The following is a 17899-nucleotide window of genomic DNA, read 5'->3' as shown; positions in this document are numbered from 1 at the left end:
CCCAGGTCCCCAGGAACGCAGGCGACTGGCCTACTACTAGTAGACGAGACTACTAAGATAGTAGTCACTATGTCTCATAGATAGGTTTGGGGAGGAACACTACCGATAGACAAAGTGGAGAACAACACAGTTGAAAGGGCCAAAAAAAAATATATAAAAAAAAAAGTGGTTCGAAACTCACGAGCAACAAGTAACAACACCGGAGTTAGTAATAAAACCCATCTCACACCAAAGAAAGTCTTCCTCCATTATTTGATTTGACTTTTTTTTTTTTTTTTTTTTCCTTCCCCTGAAGCGGGTACAGGAACCCACAGAAACGTCCCAATTGTTCCATAGCGCCACTCCGGAACTTTCCGTGGGGATTGCCACGCCCAGACTAGTGTGCAGACGTTGAAAAAGGGCGGAATCTTATCGCCTCTCAGAACGATCGTCCCCGCCCATTGACAGAACATCATCCTGCACTGGGGATACCCTAGTAATAACCCGACTACGCCTCTACAGTGATCTGGTGTCTCCAACCCTCAAGAATAGTCCCACTGCCATTCCTTAGTCGCCGCCAGCCTATCGTTCTTTCGCCGCCTCCTCCTCCTCCGCCGCCGCCGCCGCTGCCACTATGGCCGAACGTATCTTGATGAACGAATACAAGACCCTCGCCAAGGAGCCATGGGTCAATATCGAGGTAAGACTTACTAGGGTCCTACATGTCGTATGACTGGCCGTAGCTAACAGTCTTCTTTCTGCCAGCTCGAAAACGAGGACATCTTCAGGTGGACGATCGGGTTAATCGCCCTCAACCCTGACTCCTTGTACTACGGCGGTTATTTCAAGGCGTCCATGAAATTCCCCAAAAACTATCCGTTTTCGCCCCCAGGTAAGCAGCACTGTCAACCCATGGCTCCAGAACTCGTAGCAACGACTGACTCGACATCGTCACCCATAGAGTTCGCCTTTCGACGCCCTCTATACCACCCCAACATCTATCCCGACGGGAAACTTTGCATCTCGATCCTCCACGCACCAGGCGAAGATGAAATGTCGGGCGAGCTGGCCTCGGAGCGATGGTCCCCTGCTCAACGTGTTGAATCTGTCTTGATCTCCATCCTCTCGTTACTAGACGACGCGGAAGTGTCGTCCCCCGCCAACGTCGACGCCGGCGTGACGCTGCGGAAGGAACCCGAGGAATACAAGTCGCGCGTTCGAAAGGACGTCGAGATCTCGAAGCAAGACATCCCCGAAGGCTTCGTCATGCCAACCCACCAACCGGCAACAGTTAAGCCCGTAGAGAAGGACGATTCGGACTTCTGGGCGGAGAGCGATGCAGACGATGACGTGTTCGGAGGAAGCGACTCGGACGAAGACATGGACTTTGACGATCAAGACACGGGCAGTGATGAGGAAGAGGATGACGAGGAAAAGAAGGGGCGGGCTTGACACTAGGGCTCCTGGGTGTCAGAGACACATTCACCTCTCTCCCTTCTCGTTTATCTTTTTTTTTTTTTTTTTTTTTTTGGGTCTCTTCTGTATTTTGAAATTTTGGCGTAAGGACTGCGCAGGCGTTAGTTCGTGGCATAGCGTGGGCGCAGGGATGGCTGAGCTCTAGCATTTCTGGACATAGGGATCTACCATAGCATCCATTCCCTTCAAACGATCTGTTCATAAGAACCTGGAAAGTTGTCGCAGAATCCCCATGTAGTTTAGCCCCGTGGAGTAGGTCGGGGGTGAATCAGGGCCAAGAATAAAAGCTCCATCAGAGAAACCACCTCTGAAAGAGGAAATGTAGACCGAGCCAGTCCACTGAGAAAATGTAGCATACCGGGCACCGGGTGGATCTCTTGCGAAAATCAGCATACCAGGCCAAGATTCCCGGATTCATGTGACGAAACGTACCGTAGATGTGGAACGCCTCAACCCGAACGGATGATCGTGGCCATCACTCATCACCAGCCATCATACTTCGTAGTTCACTCACTCATCCCAATCTCTCCCATGGAACGTTTCCTTTCCGGTCCAGAAACTGACAACCCGCCCATTGGGTGTGATTGTCCACATGGCATCCGTGTGTACTTGTACATACACATCTACCCGTCATTCAGTTCTATGAAAGCCAACCTACAGATAAAGCGTAATCCCTGAGACTCTCTTCCATGAATATACATAGATGAACGTTGACATAAACATCACTAGACTCTCACTTTCGTATTTATTTTTACTTTTTTATTTTATTTTATTTATTGTTCTGGTATAGTTAATTCTCGTTCCGCATGAATAGCATAAATATATATATATATATATATCTCGCGAACTGTTTTCAGGTAATGAAGATCTCTTGCCTACGCAGAATATCTTGATGCCATAAGTTGAAGTAGCATAAATAAAAGAAGGCTTATTGATGTGCTCTTAATCGTGGTGAAACACCCTAAGCAATTAATTGAATATATCGTTGGTAGCCATACGGTTATTCTAGGCGCTGCCGGGTCATCGGCCTCCTAGCTCGTCTTCTCATGAGAACCTGAACGATCTCGTGCAGTGGTTGGATTGAGCCCGGCGGGGAGCTCACTCCTACCTAATTGGTGGCCAACATGGGCCTTTACGGCAACCACCAAAACCAAGCCACGATCATCCGTGGAGAACAGTCATAGAATCAAGTTGACAGTCTGTTCAAAAGCAAGCACATGTATCTCTAGATAGGATGTCAAACATTGTTGTGGACATGTATACTATAATAATAAAGACCAAATAAACCGTGTCAGGATAATGTACTCAATGCAGTCAATGCATCAGCTTCTCCGTCATACAAAAAAAAAAAGCAACAAACTAATACCAGCGCCAGTGTTCGGTTAGCCAATTCCCATACCCTGCCATAAACGAAACTAGTTATGTCTCTCTAAATGAGTCTTGTCTTGCATCTATGCAACAACAGCATCCTGGATCTCACTGTAGATAGCTCCAAGCTCCTCAGCGAGCAACTTCTCGGCCTTGTTGACCAGTCCGTCAAAGCGGTCCTTAATGTTGTTACTGCCGGCCTTGTATCCACCCTTGGCGACGATCTGGGTGTAGTTGTTGGTACCACCACCGTTCCAGGCGAGAAGCTGGAATACCAGTTAGCATCTTCCTTTTTTCATTATACCAAAATGGACAATGAGACTTACATTGGGGGTGTCAGATGGGATATCAGTAAGGGCACCCTGGGTGGCAATGGAGATGAGATCCTTCTTGAGCTTGGCAGGAGTAAGCTCATCAACAGCGAATGCGGAGTCCTGAGCAGGCTGCAGAGAAACGAAGTAGGCCAGCAGACCAGCAATGTGAGGAGAAGCCATGGAGGTTCCGGAGATGGTGTTGACAGCGTGCTTGCTGCCAGTCCAGGTGGAGAGAATGTTGAGACCCGGAGCGAAGATGTCAGTGCACTTTCCGTAGTTGGAGAAGTAAGCACGCTCATCCTGAAGGGTCGAGGCACCGACAGTGATGGCATTCTCAGCGGCAGCAGGGGAGTAGTTGCAGGCGTCGGCATTGTCGTTACCAGCAGCAACGGCGAAGTGAAGACCAGCCTCAACACCAGCATTGACAGCGTCCTCAAGAGTCTTCGACTTGCCACCACCAAGGCTCATGTTGGCAACGCTGCCCTTGAAGCCCTTGGCCTTGCCGTCTTTGGCGTCTTTAGCCTTCTTAAGATGGGATTGGACGGCCCACTCGACACCCAGAACGACATCGGACATAGTGCCAGAACCGCTGGACCTCAAGACCTTGACGGCATAGATGTTGGCCTTCTTGGCAACACCGTACTTACTACCAGCGATGGTTCCAGAGCAGTGAGTTCCGTGTCCATTGCCATCCTCATCCTCATCATTGCTAGGGATGGTCTTTCCCCAATGGGCACGACCCTCGAAATCGACATGCCCGATGTTGATACCAGTGTCAATAGTATAAGCATCGACACCCTCACCGCCTTCCGACGCATACAGGTACTTGTTGAAGGTGCCAAACGAGAGGCTGTCACGGTGGGAGATACGAGCCAAGCCCCAAGGAGCATTCTTCTCGGTTGTCTCCTCCATGGTGTGGACTTCGGTGTCTTTCTCGATGTATTCAACCTTCAAAACAAAGTCAGATCAATAACTCTTCCAAAAACGGCTAGGTTGAGGGGGGAAACCTACATCAGGATGTCTCCGGACCTGCTCGATCACATCCTCATGGAAATGTCCAGAGTAGCCCACCAGGGACCCAGCGATATCGAAGGTGTTCTTGAGACCCAGGTAAAGGTCATCACTGAAACCGAAAAGAGAGCGCTTCTTCAAGTCGATGCGTCCAGTCATCGAGTCGTGGATGTCCTGCACCCAGGTGTGATGAGCAGCAGCCGTTTCCGAGGAGACATGCTTCTTGAAGACGACGATGTAAGAGTTTGGAACTTCTTTGGCATTTGAGGCCGAAAGAATGGGGGCCGCTCCGTTGTGGATGGAGTCAACGGCAACGGGGGAGGCCGCTGCCAGGAGTGGCAGCAGGGAAAGGCTGAGGATGCCTCTCATGATGGGCAACAGGAGCGATGTCTAGCACAACGTACAGAAGAGGGGGGGGAAGGGAGGGTTCTAAGAGGAAAGAATACAAATGGTGATGAAGATAAAAGAAAGAAAAGATGAAAGGATGGATCGATGCTGAGTTGGGAGGGGGTGAGTTTAAAAAGGAAGAAGGATGGATGGCTGAGGAGTTGGAGAAGAGGAAGAGGAGGAGGATGGGAGTAGGTGTAAGATAGCAGCAGCTGGGGCTTAATAGGTCGATCCTCCAAGCAGGCAAGGGCAGCGGAGGATGATGCAACCGGGATACGGTAATTTACACTGATGACACAGGTTTACCTACTGAGGAGGTGCCGCGCGTCGATCTCTCCCGATTAGCGCGGTCGCAAAGACCTGGGGTATGGCGGTAAGAGGGTATGGATGATGGATCCCCAAAAAGGGACCTTTCGGAGTGATTAGTCGCCCCCGGTAAATAGCGCTCAGGTTCCATGGATGGACGCCATCGGCGGACGAAGGCACAACGGTGTCGAAAAATGAGGCGAATGAGTGGAGTCTCCACCCTGTATTCTGCAAGTATGTTTTGGAGCACTTCCAAGGATAGCTCGAGTGGTGAGTCAACGATGAACAAGGTACCCATTCTGGAGTAACTGCCTAAGTTGATTCGTTCGGCTGAGCCGCCATAGTCGTACTTTATATGGGTATACTATGCATATATATGTGCCTAGCAGGGGGAAACATCCCTCCCAACAAAGCCGAAAGTCATCCTTGAACGATAGGTAGTATTATCCTATGGTAGTTTTTTGAGAATAAATCCTAAAATCCTGTTGCCATCGAGGTACTGCAGGTACAGTGCCTGACCAACTCCGCAAAGTGGTACTGCTGATTAGGTTCCTGAAACGAAAAGAGTTGGCATGTTAGGTCAATGGCGTTGACGACTGGTCGCCACGACCAACCACACCTTCCCGGGCAACCCGAGTCGCGTGCCATGGGAGCACGCCCATCTTCCGTTGTTCGCCTGACTTTGACAAGAAGCCGATCGTACGGAAACCGCGGAAGACCATAAGTGCATTACCACCTCGTACAATACAGGCGGTCGGGCGTTGCGGGAGATAAGACATACCTTCCCTTATCGATACTTATCTCTCCACCAATGATGGACCGCCGACAGTCGGAGGCTTTTGTCACCTGATAATCATTAGGTCTGAGAGCTGGAAAATGCACCCATGCTCCCGATGTGCCCCCGCTTAACGGCACTGCCTCCAGTGACGTTGGCATAAGACCGTCTATCACATTCAGGAACCATCCTGAGGGTGTAGAGGCAATTATTGCTCTCGACTCACAACTCCGACCTTGACCAGGATAACCTTCATTCCTAATACTGAATTTGACACAATCGGCCTCGGCCCCATTCCTAGAGTAGTGCAATTGTTGATCGTCTGACTCGTCAGCTCTCCCTTCCGTTTCCCTCCCTCCCTACGGCTGTGCCATGTTGGGTAACTGTGTGGATTGCATTCACTACTAGCTACCATAACGCATACCAATGCAGACCGCCTTCGTCGTTACGCTAAGTGCTGGTTCATGGTGTCTGATGGTCTCTGGCCATCGAATAGGTAGTCGGGGATAAGCTTCAGCGGCGCAATGAGCCGGTCCACTTCCGCCCTCTTGCGGTCCCCGTCCTCATCAACCCAACGGCCGGCTGCCCCCGAATTAAGTCCTGTCCTTGATAAGCTGAAAGTTACTTGCGGAGAGGATATAGTAACGTCCCAAGTCGCCTCCACGGCAACCGAATGTTTGCTTCGCCTTCGTCACACATTCATCGATAACGAGCACCCAAGAGAGGCGAAGGAGACCTTCCGACACCTACATGGTTTTCAGACCCTGTTAGACCTTCTCCGAAAGATTTCACAATGTTATGATTCGCATGCGTCATCCAAGGACGAGAGGAAGGATCTGCTTTCCGTGTACAAAGATGCGTTAGCAGTCCTAGCTGAGAGCTTAAGGGATCATGTCGGGAACAAACGGTATTTCGCGAACCGGATCGCTGGGGGAGGAGAAGTGGCATTGGAAGAAGCTTTGACGACCCTGGCTAGGAAAGTAGACTCCAACCAAGGTGATACGGAGCAATTTTACGGTGCCATCTTAGCAGCGGCCCTTTGCCAGGAGACAGTTGCCAGTATATTCACAACCCTGAGTACTAAATTCCAAACTGCCGAGGAGCTATCTTTGGATGGCATTAGAGAAGAAGTGGACCGATGCGTAGGAAAATCAGAAACAGTCGAAGTGCCAGAGCTCCTGGGCCCATTTGTCCGAGTATGGCTTACCCAGTCGTCTGCCTCCAGATCCGAGCACAGAGTCCAGAGACTAGCCGTGCCGGCATGTCTAGTCCAACTCGCCGCACAGTCCCAGAGGAATATCACGACGTTGCATTCCACTGGCACTATAACACTGATTCTGCCGCTTTTGTTCAGCGAGGAGCGCCCGGCACCCGAGAGGCAACTCTATCAAGAACTGGCAAAGATGCTTTGTACTCTGGGTATAAGTAACTTGAATGATGTGGCTGCTTTATACCGACAAGCTCATGATTGCCCGAAGCTTCTTCGGTTCCTTGTTGATGTTCTGAAGTGCTCAAAGGAACCTCCCTCGATACAGTTCGATTTATCATTGCATGGATACTGCTCTTTAGAGTTATCAACCATGGGTCGCTCATTCCCACCTGCAGCTACTTCTGGTTATACTTTAGCGGTCTGGGCACGCTTTGACCAGTTTGACAAGAATACTCACACGACGATTTTTGGGGCCTTTGATGCCAGCCAAACTTGCTTCTTGCTCGCGTATCTTGAAAAGGATACTCGTAACTTTATATTGCAGACCTCAATCAGGGGATCTCGTCCTAGCGTTCGATTCAAGTCTATAAGTTTCGAGCCGAACCGGTGGTACCATATCTGTGTGGTTCATAAAAAGCCCAGGCCACCGTCATATTCTCGAGCGTCTCTTTTCATAGATGGGGAATTTGTTGAACAGTTGCGGATTGATTATCCATGCATGCCAACCCCCAGCGCTCCCAATAGGCCGCCTAGAGTTCAATCGTTTTTTGGGACTCCGCAAGATCTAGCTATGAGGCTTGGCAAGGGGATCTCTACCTCTCGATGGTCCCTAGCTAATGCAATTCTATTTGAAGAAGCATATAGCGACGACATGATTGCCGTGTTTTACAATCTCGGTCCACGTTACTACGGCAACTTTCAGGACTGTTTAGGTTCCTTCCAGACGTATAAAGCCTCCGCGGCCTTGAATCTACGTAACGAGCATATGCATGCTGGTAAAGAGGAGTCATCGGACATTGTTACTGCTATCCGGCGAAAGGCAAGCACTCTTATTCGTGAAGAGTGTATAGCAGTTAATGTTTCTCCACTATCCGTTCTAGATGACGATGATAGTAACAACATTGATGAAACCAGACTCGTCAAGTATCTTTCGAAACAAGCAGCCAAAAATCTGCATCAGCTAACAAAGTCTGGAGGAAATGCAGTAGCGGTCAATGGCGGTACCCCTGCTATCAATGATGCTTTAACTCAGGCCCATGGTATCGGTATATTAACGGGGGACCCTGTAGTCGCGATACCACAAGCCTTGGATGACGCGAGCTGGCGTATTGGCGGCTGTGCGGCGGTTCATTTGAGCTTGGTCCATGCGGCCAGAAGTGCTGAATCTACACTTCTAGCGGTCGAAGCGCTGTATGAGGCTGTACAGGACAATTGGCGAAATAGCGAAGCAATGGAAAAGGAGAATGGTTATGGAATCCTTGCGGCCTTGTTACGCGAAAAGCTCGCATGGCCGATAACAGGTGTCTCTACGGGCTCGAAGACCTCCAACGTCTGCTCCACATATGAAGAACGATCTACATTGGCATTCGAACTACTTCGTTTGACCCTTAACTTCGTCGGCTATGATTTTGATCAACCGAATCGCTCTATCATCACAAACCCACTAGCATACAGAGTCTTGCTCGTGGACCTGGAGGTTTGGAGATATGGCGAAATGTCTCTTATTGAGTTGTATTATTCCCAATACTGCATATTTGCCAGTGAAAGCAAGTTTCGTCGGTTTAATGCAAAGCGCCTCGCCCGCATGCGTAAGTCTTCCCTGTGACTCATTGGTCGTCGCATGTTTTACACTTCCATACTAATGGAAAACAGGTGTCAACAAAAAGCTACTTGAGGCTCTTAAGGGGGAAGAATTTACGATGGAAGGACTGCGACTGTTCACTTCGGCTTTTGGATCGTTGATGGAGGGCTGCCTGTCAGCAGATTTGCTCCGTTTTCTAGCGCTCTTCATCACCTATGGTATCCATAAGCCAAAGGAGCCGAGCAGGTTACAGAAAAAGAAGAGCCTCCGATTCAATGCTGCTGCAAGGCAGCCCACGCCCAATCCCGATATGAAGTACATTTCAAGCACTACAATAGCGATAGAGATGCTTAGGATGTATTGCTCTCTTCTATGCAATGCACATGATCTCGGCCCAACCAAGAGGTTCGCTAAGGCCGTTACAAACAAGGTTTGTAGAGTAAATGCCACCCATTATGTAACGAGTGTTGACTATTATGCAGTGGCTTTTGTACCTCATGTGTGAGGACGAACCCGAAATTGTTATTTTGGCAACAAAGATCATGGCTCGTTTGATCGTAATTCACGGAGGTAGCTACAGCAAGAAGTTCAACGATAGGACTGGGGGTTATATTATAATGCGACATTGTTTAAAGAAATGGTGGAGTATCCCGATAATGTGGCCTATCTGCTTTGCTATACTATTTGGTGTTGATATTGGCAAGGTCAACGTTGATAAAACATTCGATCAGCTTTCTCTTTCCGAGCTCTTCTGCCTCAACGGCGAAGCCCAAGTTGTCTATCCTGAGATGCTCCCAATCATCTCCGACATGTTGCAGTCTGGACTGAAGCAAACAGTATTCGCTGAAGAGTTCTCAGTGGCGAATGCGCAGGACCCCGATGCTCTCCAGGATCGCCTCGCTCACCTTACCAAGCCATCTATGTCATCTTGCGCACCTGTCGGTACTACGGGTGCACAACTGTCGCTTTTAACCGCCGTTGTTGATTTTTTTGCTGTAGCGCAGATAAAGTCACAAAGCTATCGTGAATTTGCAGCACGTCCTGAATACGTCCAAAGCCTGGTTTCTATCCTTTTCCCCGTTGTTATCGGCTCCGATTCCGTGAGCCCGAATTTTGAAATGAACTCTCAGTCTCGTACGGGTGGTCTAGCGTTTGATGATCACAATTTGGTGTATCGGCCACGATCAAGAAGGACATCTGAACTACAAACAACGACTGTTGAACAGCCTGGAAACCATGATGATAGTGGTGGACCTTTAAGACGTGGTTCATCTTTCATTTTAGTCACCTCTGATCGAGGGAAGCATATCCCGTCCTCTCTTCGCATCCGTCGTGTTTTCTCTCACGTGAGAATTGACAGCAAAGGCACAACCGACCATCCTTTAATAACTGCTATTCTGAATCTAGCACTTTCTGTGTTTTCAGAACAGCTGCTGGAAAGGAAGGAGTTCTCTGGTCTCGGACTCTACCTTAAGACGCCTCCAGGATTTCCCGAGCATCAGGCATACTTCAACTCCTGGGTGTTGCGCAGCTTTCTTTGTACACTCCAGGATGCCATATTCTCAAGGGTCGAGCTATTGTCTGAACCACGCGTGTTAACCAACTTGGGGCGCTTCGCGACGCATCTAGGGGAAGCAGTCTACGAAGGTTGGTTTGTTGACGGCGCCACAGCTACTCTTGAATTTGCAGGAACAATCTTGGAATATCTGCAACGACCTGAGGTCTCGCGTCTTAAAAGTATACGGCTTTGCAGCCAGGCGATAGCGACAATTCGTTCGACAGTATTCCGTGTGGTTTTATTCGGGCTATCGGAAGTCGATGGCACGGAGGCACTTTCATTCTTAAAACGGTTATCATATTGGCAAGTAGTACTGCTTTCTGGGGAAACTCAGTCCGACCATCTGCAGTTGCTGTGCTATCTTCTCTACACCAAATTGATAGACAGGAATGAAAATGTACGCTTGGCGGCGGCTGGCCTTTTTAGAATTATGCTAGTGCAAAAGCCGATAGAGATGTCCGCCATTCTGAGCCAAGCAACGGCGCCCTTGCAGCAACGTCTTTCCGGTGGATTTGAGGCTCTTGTTGGCATGGATGATATTGCCTTTTTGCAATGGGTTGACGACCAGGCGGACGATTTGAACGCCTTGTTCTTCGGAATCTTATCCAAAGCTTGGGAGACCTTTGTCCAAGAAGAAAATACGAGTCTAGAGTCATCAGCTCGCACTCGAATTTCTCGACGTCAGGAAAAGTTGAAGCAGTGGGGTCAGGCGGAAAAGCTCGGTGAAGAAGTGGTACGCAAGCACGAGGCTACATTCCCCCACTGGGTATCGAACATATCAGCGTCAGAGTTCCTGAAATATCAAAGAGCACTACAGGATCAACAGGATAGTTCCACATTTATGTGGGCGGCACTGGCACATCTGAATATGGACTTGCGACGTTATGGAGGTGTTTTTGCTGAACAGAAGGAACGAAGGTGGCGTCTTGACCAAACCGAAGGGCGAAGCCGTATGCGACTACGTACAGTACCGGATGATTCAGGGGATCGTCAAGACTACCAACCGAAACGAAAGGCTTCAGAGCCTCCGGCGATGAGGTTAGACACGAACGTCGCATCTCCAAACGGTGACTCTTTAGGTCTAACTCCCACTGCCATGGCTGCCGACCACGCAGAGGGTAATTCGCAGGGTATTGGTCCCGACAGTAGGAGCGTATTTGAAGAAAGCTTCGAGATGATTGACGACCCGAAGGCTGATCTTGAAGACTATGAAGACAAGAACAGAAAGGTCATGAGAAGCCTACACCGTGGTGACCAGGTCGATAGCGTATGCAACATGTCTCGTATTGTTGGGTTGGAGGCATGCGAAGGCCTTTTGATCCTTGGGAAAGACCACATCTACATTCTAGATAACTTTTTCCAGAGGTCAGATGGTGAGATTGTCAATGTCTGGCAAGCCCCTACAGAGGAACGAGATCCTTATGTACGCATGATCACTGGCCGGGAATCCAATGAACGTAAATCACAGGAGCATGAGACCAGAAGTTGGAAGTGGTCGGACTTGATCAGCGTCTCCAAAAGGCGGTTCCTATTTCGCGATGTGGCCCTTGAAATATTCTTTACCGACGGAACTAGCTATTTGCTGACCCTCATCTCATCGCCCGCTCGGGATAACCTTTGTAGCCAACTCGCAATGAAGGCGCCTCAAGTAACAGGAAGCGTTGGCCACTCGCGACCAGAAGATGTCTGGAGATTCGAAACCCTTAGAAGCCCGGAAGATGCACCTCAGTCTCTCGGGTCAAGATTTGCCAGCGTCTTTGGTCATTCACCCGCACACCCCGCAACACGCAAGTGGGTGAAGGGTGAAATCTCTAACTTTCATTATCTCATGCTTATCAACACCCTCGCTGGAAGGACATTCAACGATCTGACGCAGTACCCTGTTTTCCCTTGGGTGCTGGCTGATTATACAAGCGAGGAGCTGGATTTGAGTAACCCAAAAACCTTCCGTGACTTATCAAAGCCTATGGGTTGCCAAACGCCGGAGCGAGAGGGCGAGTTCAGAGAACGATACAAAGCGTTCGCAGAGATGGGGGCGGGCGATTCTCCCCCATTTCATTACGGAACCCACTACTCTTCAGCAATGATTGTCAGCTCATATTTGATCCGTCTTCAGCCATTTGTGAAGTCATACCTCTTACTTCAGGGTGGAACATTCGATCACGCTGACCGTCTTTTCTACTCCATTGGAAAGGCTTGGGAATCCGCTTCGCGCGGGAATATGTCTGACGTGAGAGAGCTGATACCTGAATTTTTCTACCTCCCAGAGTTCCTCGTCAATTCCAATAAGTATGATTTCGGAGTTCTACAGAACATGACTACCGCGATTGATTCTGTGGAATTGCCGCCATGGGCAAAAGGCGATCCGAAAATCTTCATCCAAAAACACCGTGAAGCTTTGGAAAGTCCTTATGTGACTCAGAATCTGCACCATTGGATAGACTTGGTATTCGGTTGCAAACAGAAAGGTGAGGCCGCCATTGAAGCGGTCAATGTTTTCCATCACCTGTCATACCAAGGGGCCAAAGATGTTGATGCTATCGATGACCCTGTGGAACGACTGGCCACGATTGGCATCATCCACAACTTTGGGCAGACGCCACACCAGATCTTCAATCGCCCTCACTCACAGAGAGAGGACGTACGGTACAAGGTCCCACGGCTGGATCGTCTCGCTGAGTCACTTACCCAGCAACCACTCTCACTGCTAGGTACGTTTTTGGCCACCTAGACTCTTTTTCTCCTTTATTATTATTAATATTATTATTTTGGCCTACTAATACGAGAATTACAGACATTGGTGAACAGGTATCTTCGCTTTCAATGAAGCAGGACCGCTTGTTGTGTGCTGCAGCTCTCAGATTAAATATCCCACCGGCTTATGACAAGTATATGGAATGGGGTTTCTTTGATGGTAGCGTGAGATTCTATTCCGCAGACAGTCGAAAGGTAGGCGTCGAAGCCACCACTTGCTTTCTTTCTTTCCTTTTTTTTTTTTTTTTTTCTGGATGAAATACTGAAAGGCTGCAGCTTCTCGGACACTTCGAACATCTTCATATTGGTCAGTTATCAGCTGCAATATTTGCGGATTCTCGTACTCTAGTTACCTCGGGAACAGACTGTACCGTCTCGACATGGACATTCACCTCCACAGTAAAGTCTGTAGATCTACAACCTGCAGGATCACTTTTCGGACATCGCTCGCCTGTAACGGTATTAGCAGTGTCGCGGTCATTTAGTGTTCTTCTCTCTGCGTCTACTGATGGTCAAATCATGCTTTGGGATCTCAACCGCCAAACTTTTGTTCGAGAGCTTCCAGCCAAAGGACATGTAGATGTAAGCTATAACTCGCATATCAGAGCCCTTTGACCCCCGTTACTGATCTATCCTAGTGTGCGAGAATCAACGATGTGACAGGAGAAATCGCAGTCTGTCGAGGAAGACGTATCAGCCTATACACACTCAATGGAGAATTATTGCTAGACCAGGCAGTGTGCGAGTCCGACGATGATCAAGTGATGTCCTGTGTCTTTTACGAGGGCGTAAACAACGAGTGGCAGGAGCGAGAGCTTCTCTTCACTGGTCACAGACGAGGCGTCGTCAATGTATGTGCCCTCCCTTGAATCCCTCCTTAGTAGCCTGTCCATTTTCAACTGGAGGTTAACTATGTTCCAGATATGGAGTAAAATCGTCCACAACGGACGCTTCGAATTGGAGTTAATTCGGCAACTTCATCATACTGACAGCACTCGTGATAATGGCGCCAATATTTCCTCCGGTATTAGCTGTATTCTCACGCTTCCACATGTGGTCTATACGGGAGATGAAGCGGGGAAAGTGGTAAGCGTGGTTTGGCCCAATGCATATTGACAGAAGCTTACTCAATACATAGTATGAATGGAGCTGTGTCCAGCGGCGCTAAAAGGATATCCAACGCACCACTACACTATCGCCCACAAGACCCGTATAAATCAACTTTGGAAATAGTCGAATATAGCACACCAGCTTTCTACGGTCTCCCTCTCTTTTCCATTCTGCCCATTTTCATTTCTCGTTGCCTCCTTGCTTTCCTGGTTGCGTCTTTCAGCCTCTCTCTATTCTTTTCTTTTTTCTTGTTTTTGTCTTTTTCCCTTTTTTTTTTTCTTTCTTTGCAACTATATATTTGTGACGTGGGAAATGATGAATGATTATATAGTGGTTTACAAAATATAGATGGCGGCGGTTAAAATTTCCCAAAAGGGAAAGCAAAAAGTTCCGGCGGGATGGTTGGGTCTGGAATATCTTCTACGTACACTCTAGGTAATGAAAAGCCAACACCTAAAGATACATATCGTCCATGATTTTGCAATTTCATCTCGATAGTAGGCTCATCCGCTCTGTCTTTCGTACTTCATCTGTCTACTCTCTAAGTAGCGAGGACCACACATACCGACATCCATCCTATTTCGGCAGACTCCACTTTGATAGCAGAGATTGCCACAATGGGACCACCCCTTACCCCAGACTGGCCTGGTCTAGGCGCATGCAAAGGCTATACATGTTACATAGATCTTAGGATGTGTTGGAAGAACTGTAACTTGTAACCCCTGGCCTCTTTGTCAAGGATGCGGGGACCGTCCATTAAACGTATTAGGTCATATATATATTTTGTTTTTAGAGACATGCGTTAGTTGATGAGTCAAGGATACGCTATCCAAGCACTGTATCAGTGTTTGGTGGCTTAGTGGCTATCACGACCATCTACACTGTTCCTACATGGCACGCGGTATTGTGGTGCTGTGCGTGTCTTGCAATTAAATCCCACTGCCATCCATTTCTGGATGGAGCACAAAAACAAGACGGGCCATTTTTTCAACGTAGAATGTGGATTCTGTTCCCATTCAGGTATTTATCGAGTATTAATTTTATCCTACTCTGGGGAAGGGTCAATATATGCGAGGATCGCCGGATAAATCTGTAGCGCTTTGTCCTTCCTTGTTCAGTATTAACCGCGATTTGATATCAATCAATAGTTCCCCCAGGGTCTGGACAAGTCCTTGACAAACCCTATTACAATATTCCCTTATGAGATATTTTGTTTTAGGACATCATCCACTACTAGATATAATATGCAGAGTCAGTGGAATGTCTACGATGGCGTTTCTTTGTTCCGATTAATAAATTCGATGGTTTCGTAACACCGGGAATTGAACCTTTGTCAGCTGCTCACCAAATCCTTACTGTTTGATATTATGGAGTCACTAGGGACGGAACTACTCCTCCGTCGTGTCTTCGGTGAAAAGGTACGGACCTCTGGGCAGGCGTACCATTGAGCGGGGTTTCCTTTTGGTGGGATACCAGGTGGACCGTCATACTCCGACAGCCATGCGTTGCCGGAGCACACTGCGCCGATTGAACCGGCTTCTGTTCAGGGGGTGTGTACAATAGCCGCATTGAGGGTCGGAAGGTTTGATTGTGGCCAGCAAGTATAGAAAGAAAAAGCTGGTTTCGCTTCTTGAATGGGAGTTCGAATGGAGGGTTTGTTGAGGAAGGAGGGAGATTTTGATATCTGTTTAGTTCAACTGTATGTATGGATGTATGGGATCATACAGATGACAGTACGCATGGACTGCCTGAGGCCATATGGCCGACAAACTCCCACACTGAGTTCTGACCAGGCATAGCGTCATAGGTGCCCCACCATCCCACTTCCCATAGTAAGAAAACCACTGGTGCTTCGGCGTCTTTCTGCGATCGCCACGTCCACCCGTTTTTTATTTCTACTCCCGACATTTCTTCCTTGACCATCGATTCTTCCTTCTTCATACTCTTTCTTTCTTTTCCAGTCTTCCAATCTTCTTTCCATTATACCCCGTTGTTCGTGATACCATTCCAGCTTTCACAATGTCTTCTTCTCTTGAGCAGCTCAAGGCCTCTGGCACTGTAAGCCTTCATTTACCCCTGGTGGCAATCCGTGTTGCCTCGAAACTCTGTTGCTAACTATCCCCGCTTAGGTCGTCGTCTGTGACTCTGGTAAGTATCTCGGTCACTGGAATTCGCCCCCTGATCGCAAGGATTCAATTCCCGTTAACAATTGATCCTTCTAGGTGACTTTGCCAGTATGTCCTCCTTCCCTATCTTTCCATATCCGTCGGATCAGGAACTAACTGAACTGTAGCCATCGGCAAGTACAAGCCCCAGGATGCCACCACCAACCCCTCTTTGATCCTGGCCGCTTCCAAGAAGCCCGAGTACGCCGCCCTTATCGACGCCGCTGTCGAGTACGGCAAGCAGCACGTACGTCGTTCTCGAGCTTCCCTTTGAGTCATTTTTCCCAATGGGGCACTTGTCTAACAGTATAAACAGGGCAGCAATGTCGACGAGAAGGTTGACGCCACCCTTGACCGTCTCCTGGTTGAGTTCGGCAAGAAGATCCTGGAGATCATCCCCGGAAAGGTCTCCACGGAGGTTGATGCTCGCTTCTCTTTCGACACCCAGGCCTCCATCGACAAGGCCCTTCACCTCATCAAGGTATGACAAAATCAGATTACATAGCTCTGGTGAGCGTGCGGTTAACAATTACATGTAGCTCTACGAGGAGAACGGTATCTCCAAGGACCGTGTCTTGATCAAGATTGCTTCCACCTGGGAGGGTATCAAGGCCGCTCAGGTCCTCCAGCGTGACCACGGCATCAACTGCAACCTGACCCTCATGTTCTCCACCGTCCAGGCCATCGCTGCTGCCGAGGCCGGTGCCTACCTCATCTCTCCTTTCGTTGGCCGTATCCTTGACTGGTACAAGGCTGCTCACAAGCGTGACTACTCTGCCGAGGAGGACCCCGGTGTCAAGTCTGTTCAGAGCATCTTCAACTACTACAAGAAGCACGGCTACAACACCATCGTCATGGGTGCTTCCTTCCGTAACACTGGTGAAATCACCGAGCTTGCTGGCTGTGACTACCTGACCATCTCCGTAAGTTTTGAGCGCCATTGGCTATGACTGATGACAGTACTAACGGATACGTGTAGCCCAACCTCCTCGAGGATCTCTACAACTCTACCGCCGCTGTCCCCAAGAAGCTCGACGCCGCCAGCGCCGCCGGCCTTGACATCCCCAAGAAGACCTACATCAACGACGAGGCTCTGTTCCGCTTCGATTTCAACGAGGAGGCCATGGCCGTCGAGAAGCTCCGTGAGGGTATCTCCAAGTTCGCGGCCGATGCCGTGACCCTGAAGGACATCCTCAAGCAGAAGGTCCAGGCCTAAAGGGAGACTGTCACTTGCATTAATTAAAGTTATGTCCATGCAATGTCCTCATGTAAAAATTGGCGACCTACAAAATTGGTTTAGTAGATACGATTCATGAATGAGTTATCTTTCACTTTTTTTTTTTTCCTCTTTTCCCTACATGTGGCTACATATTGCGGACTGCCTTGAAATATTGCTTGATCCAGGTTTGTAATGGGAAATCCAGCCGTAGGACAGCAACAAGCAAGCTACAAGACGGGATAATGGACTTGGTGTCGATCTAGAGCTATCGGACCGGAAGCGGGTACGAGCAGTTGTCATTTGTCAAGCTCAATTGCGTGCTGGAAGAAAATCGACACAGGGCCTAGCCGAGGCAAGCACGGAAGGAACTTGGTTTAAAGCTGAGCAGTATTGTACTATCGGTTGCTACTCACCTAAAAATCGACAGTTGCAATTGAATCTTTGCATGAATCGTAGCTTCCTCGAC

The 17899-nt window shown here is 48.8% G+C and overlaps 4 protein-coding genes across 4 annotated transcripts; 3 read left to right on the top strand and 1 right to left on the bottom strand.

Annotated features, from left to right (window-relative positions):
• Window positions 1-275: 275 nt before the first annotated feature.
• Window positions 276-1505, top strand: BDV38DRAFT_88924 (putative ubiquitin conjugating enzyme (UbcC)). Its single transcript, XM_032064091.1, has 3 exons — window positions 276-679; window positions 745-871; window positions 941-1505. The coding sequence occupies exons 1-3, from the start codon at window positions 614-616 to the stop codon at window positions 1429-1431; spliced, it is 684 nt and encodes a 227-aa protein (XP_031913406.1). The 5' UTR covers window positions 276-613; the 3' UTR covers window positions 1432-1505.
• Window positions 1506-2906: 1401 nt separating this feature from the next.
• Window positions 2907-5227, bottom strand: BDV38DRAFT_293105 (S8 family peptidase; the record flags this gene model as incomplete). The annotated part of the gene is made up of 3 exons (XM_032062171.1): window positions 4149-5227; window positions 3150-4085; window positions 2907-3089 (listed from the first exon to the last, which is right to left on the bottom strand). Exons 1-3 carry the CDS (start codon window positions 4515-4517, stop codon window positions 2907-2909), a joined length of 1488 nt encoding a protein of 495 aa, XP_031913405.1. The 5' UTR covers window positions 4518-5227.
• Window positions 5228-6140: 913 nt separating this feature from the next.
• BDV38DRAFT_293103 (Beige/BEACH domain protein) lies at window positions 6141-14390 on the top strand (the record flags this gene model as incomplete). Its single annotated transcript, XM_032062170.1, has 7 exons — window positions 6141-8634; window positions 8699-9057; window positions 9110-12896; window positions 12980-13134; window positions 13216-13521; window positions 13578-13790; window positions 13861-14390. 7 exons carry the CDS (start codon window positions 6141-6143, stop codon window positions 14053-14055), a joined length of 7509 nt encoding a protein of 2502 aa, XP_031913404.1. The 3' UTR covers window positions 14056-14390.
• A 1678-nt stretch (window positions 14391-16068) lies between these two features.
• On the top strand, window positions 16069-17430 carry BDV38DRAFT_283180 (sedoheptulose-7-phosphate:D-glyceraldehyde-3-phosphate transaldolase TAL1; the record flags this gene model as incomplete). The annotated part of the gene is made up of 7 exons (XM_032059988.1): window positions 16069-16107; window positions 16179-16197; window positions 16272-16283; window positions 16343-16461; window positions 16531-16695; window positions 16754-17137; window positions 17194-17430. 7 exons carry the CDS (start codon window positions 16069-16071, stop codon window positions 17428-17430), a joined length of 975 nt encoding a protein of 324 aa, XP_031913403.1.
• Window positions 17431-17899: the final 469 nt, after the last annotated feature.

Source organism: Aspergillus pseudotamarii (genome assembly GCF_009193445.1).
Source record: "Aspergillus pseudotamarii strain CBS 117625 unplaced genomic scaffold BDV38scaffold_28, whole genome shotgun sequence".
NCBI lineage: Eukaryota > Fungi > Ascomycota > Eurotiomycetes > Eurotiales > Aspergillaceae > Aspergillus > Aspergillus pseudotamarii.
Note: the sequence above shows the minus strand (reverse complement) of the source record. Positions and strands in the feature narration are given on the sequence as shown.

What these genes read in the sequence shown, in the direction of transcription:
- BDV38DRAFT_88924 (XM_032064091.1), top strand. Translation starts at nt 614, where the DNA reads ATGGCCGAACGTATCTTGATGAACGAATACAAGACCCTCGCCAAGGAG. An exon ending in AGCCATGGGTCAATATCGAG is followed by an intron (nt 680 to 744) that starts GTAAGACTTACT and finishes TCTTTCTGCCAG; the next exon opens with CTCGAAAACGAGGACATCTT. An exon ending in CTATCCGTTTTCGCCCCCAG is followed by an intron (nt 872 to 940) that starts GTAAGCAGCACT and finishes CGTCACCCATAG; the next exon opens with AGTTCGCCTTTCGACGCCCT.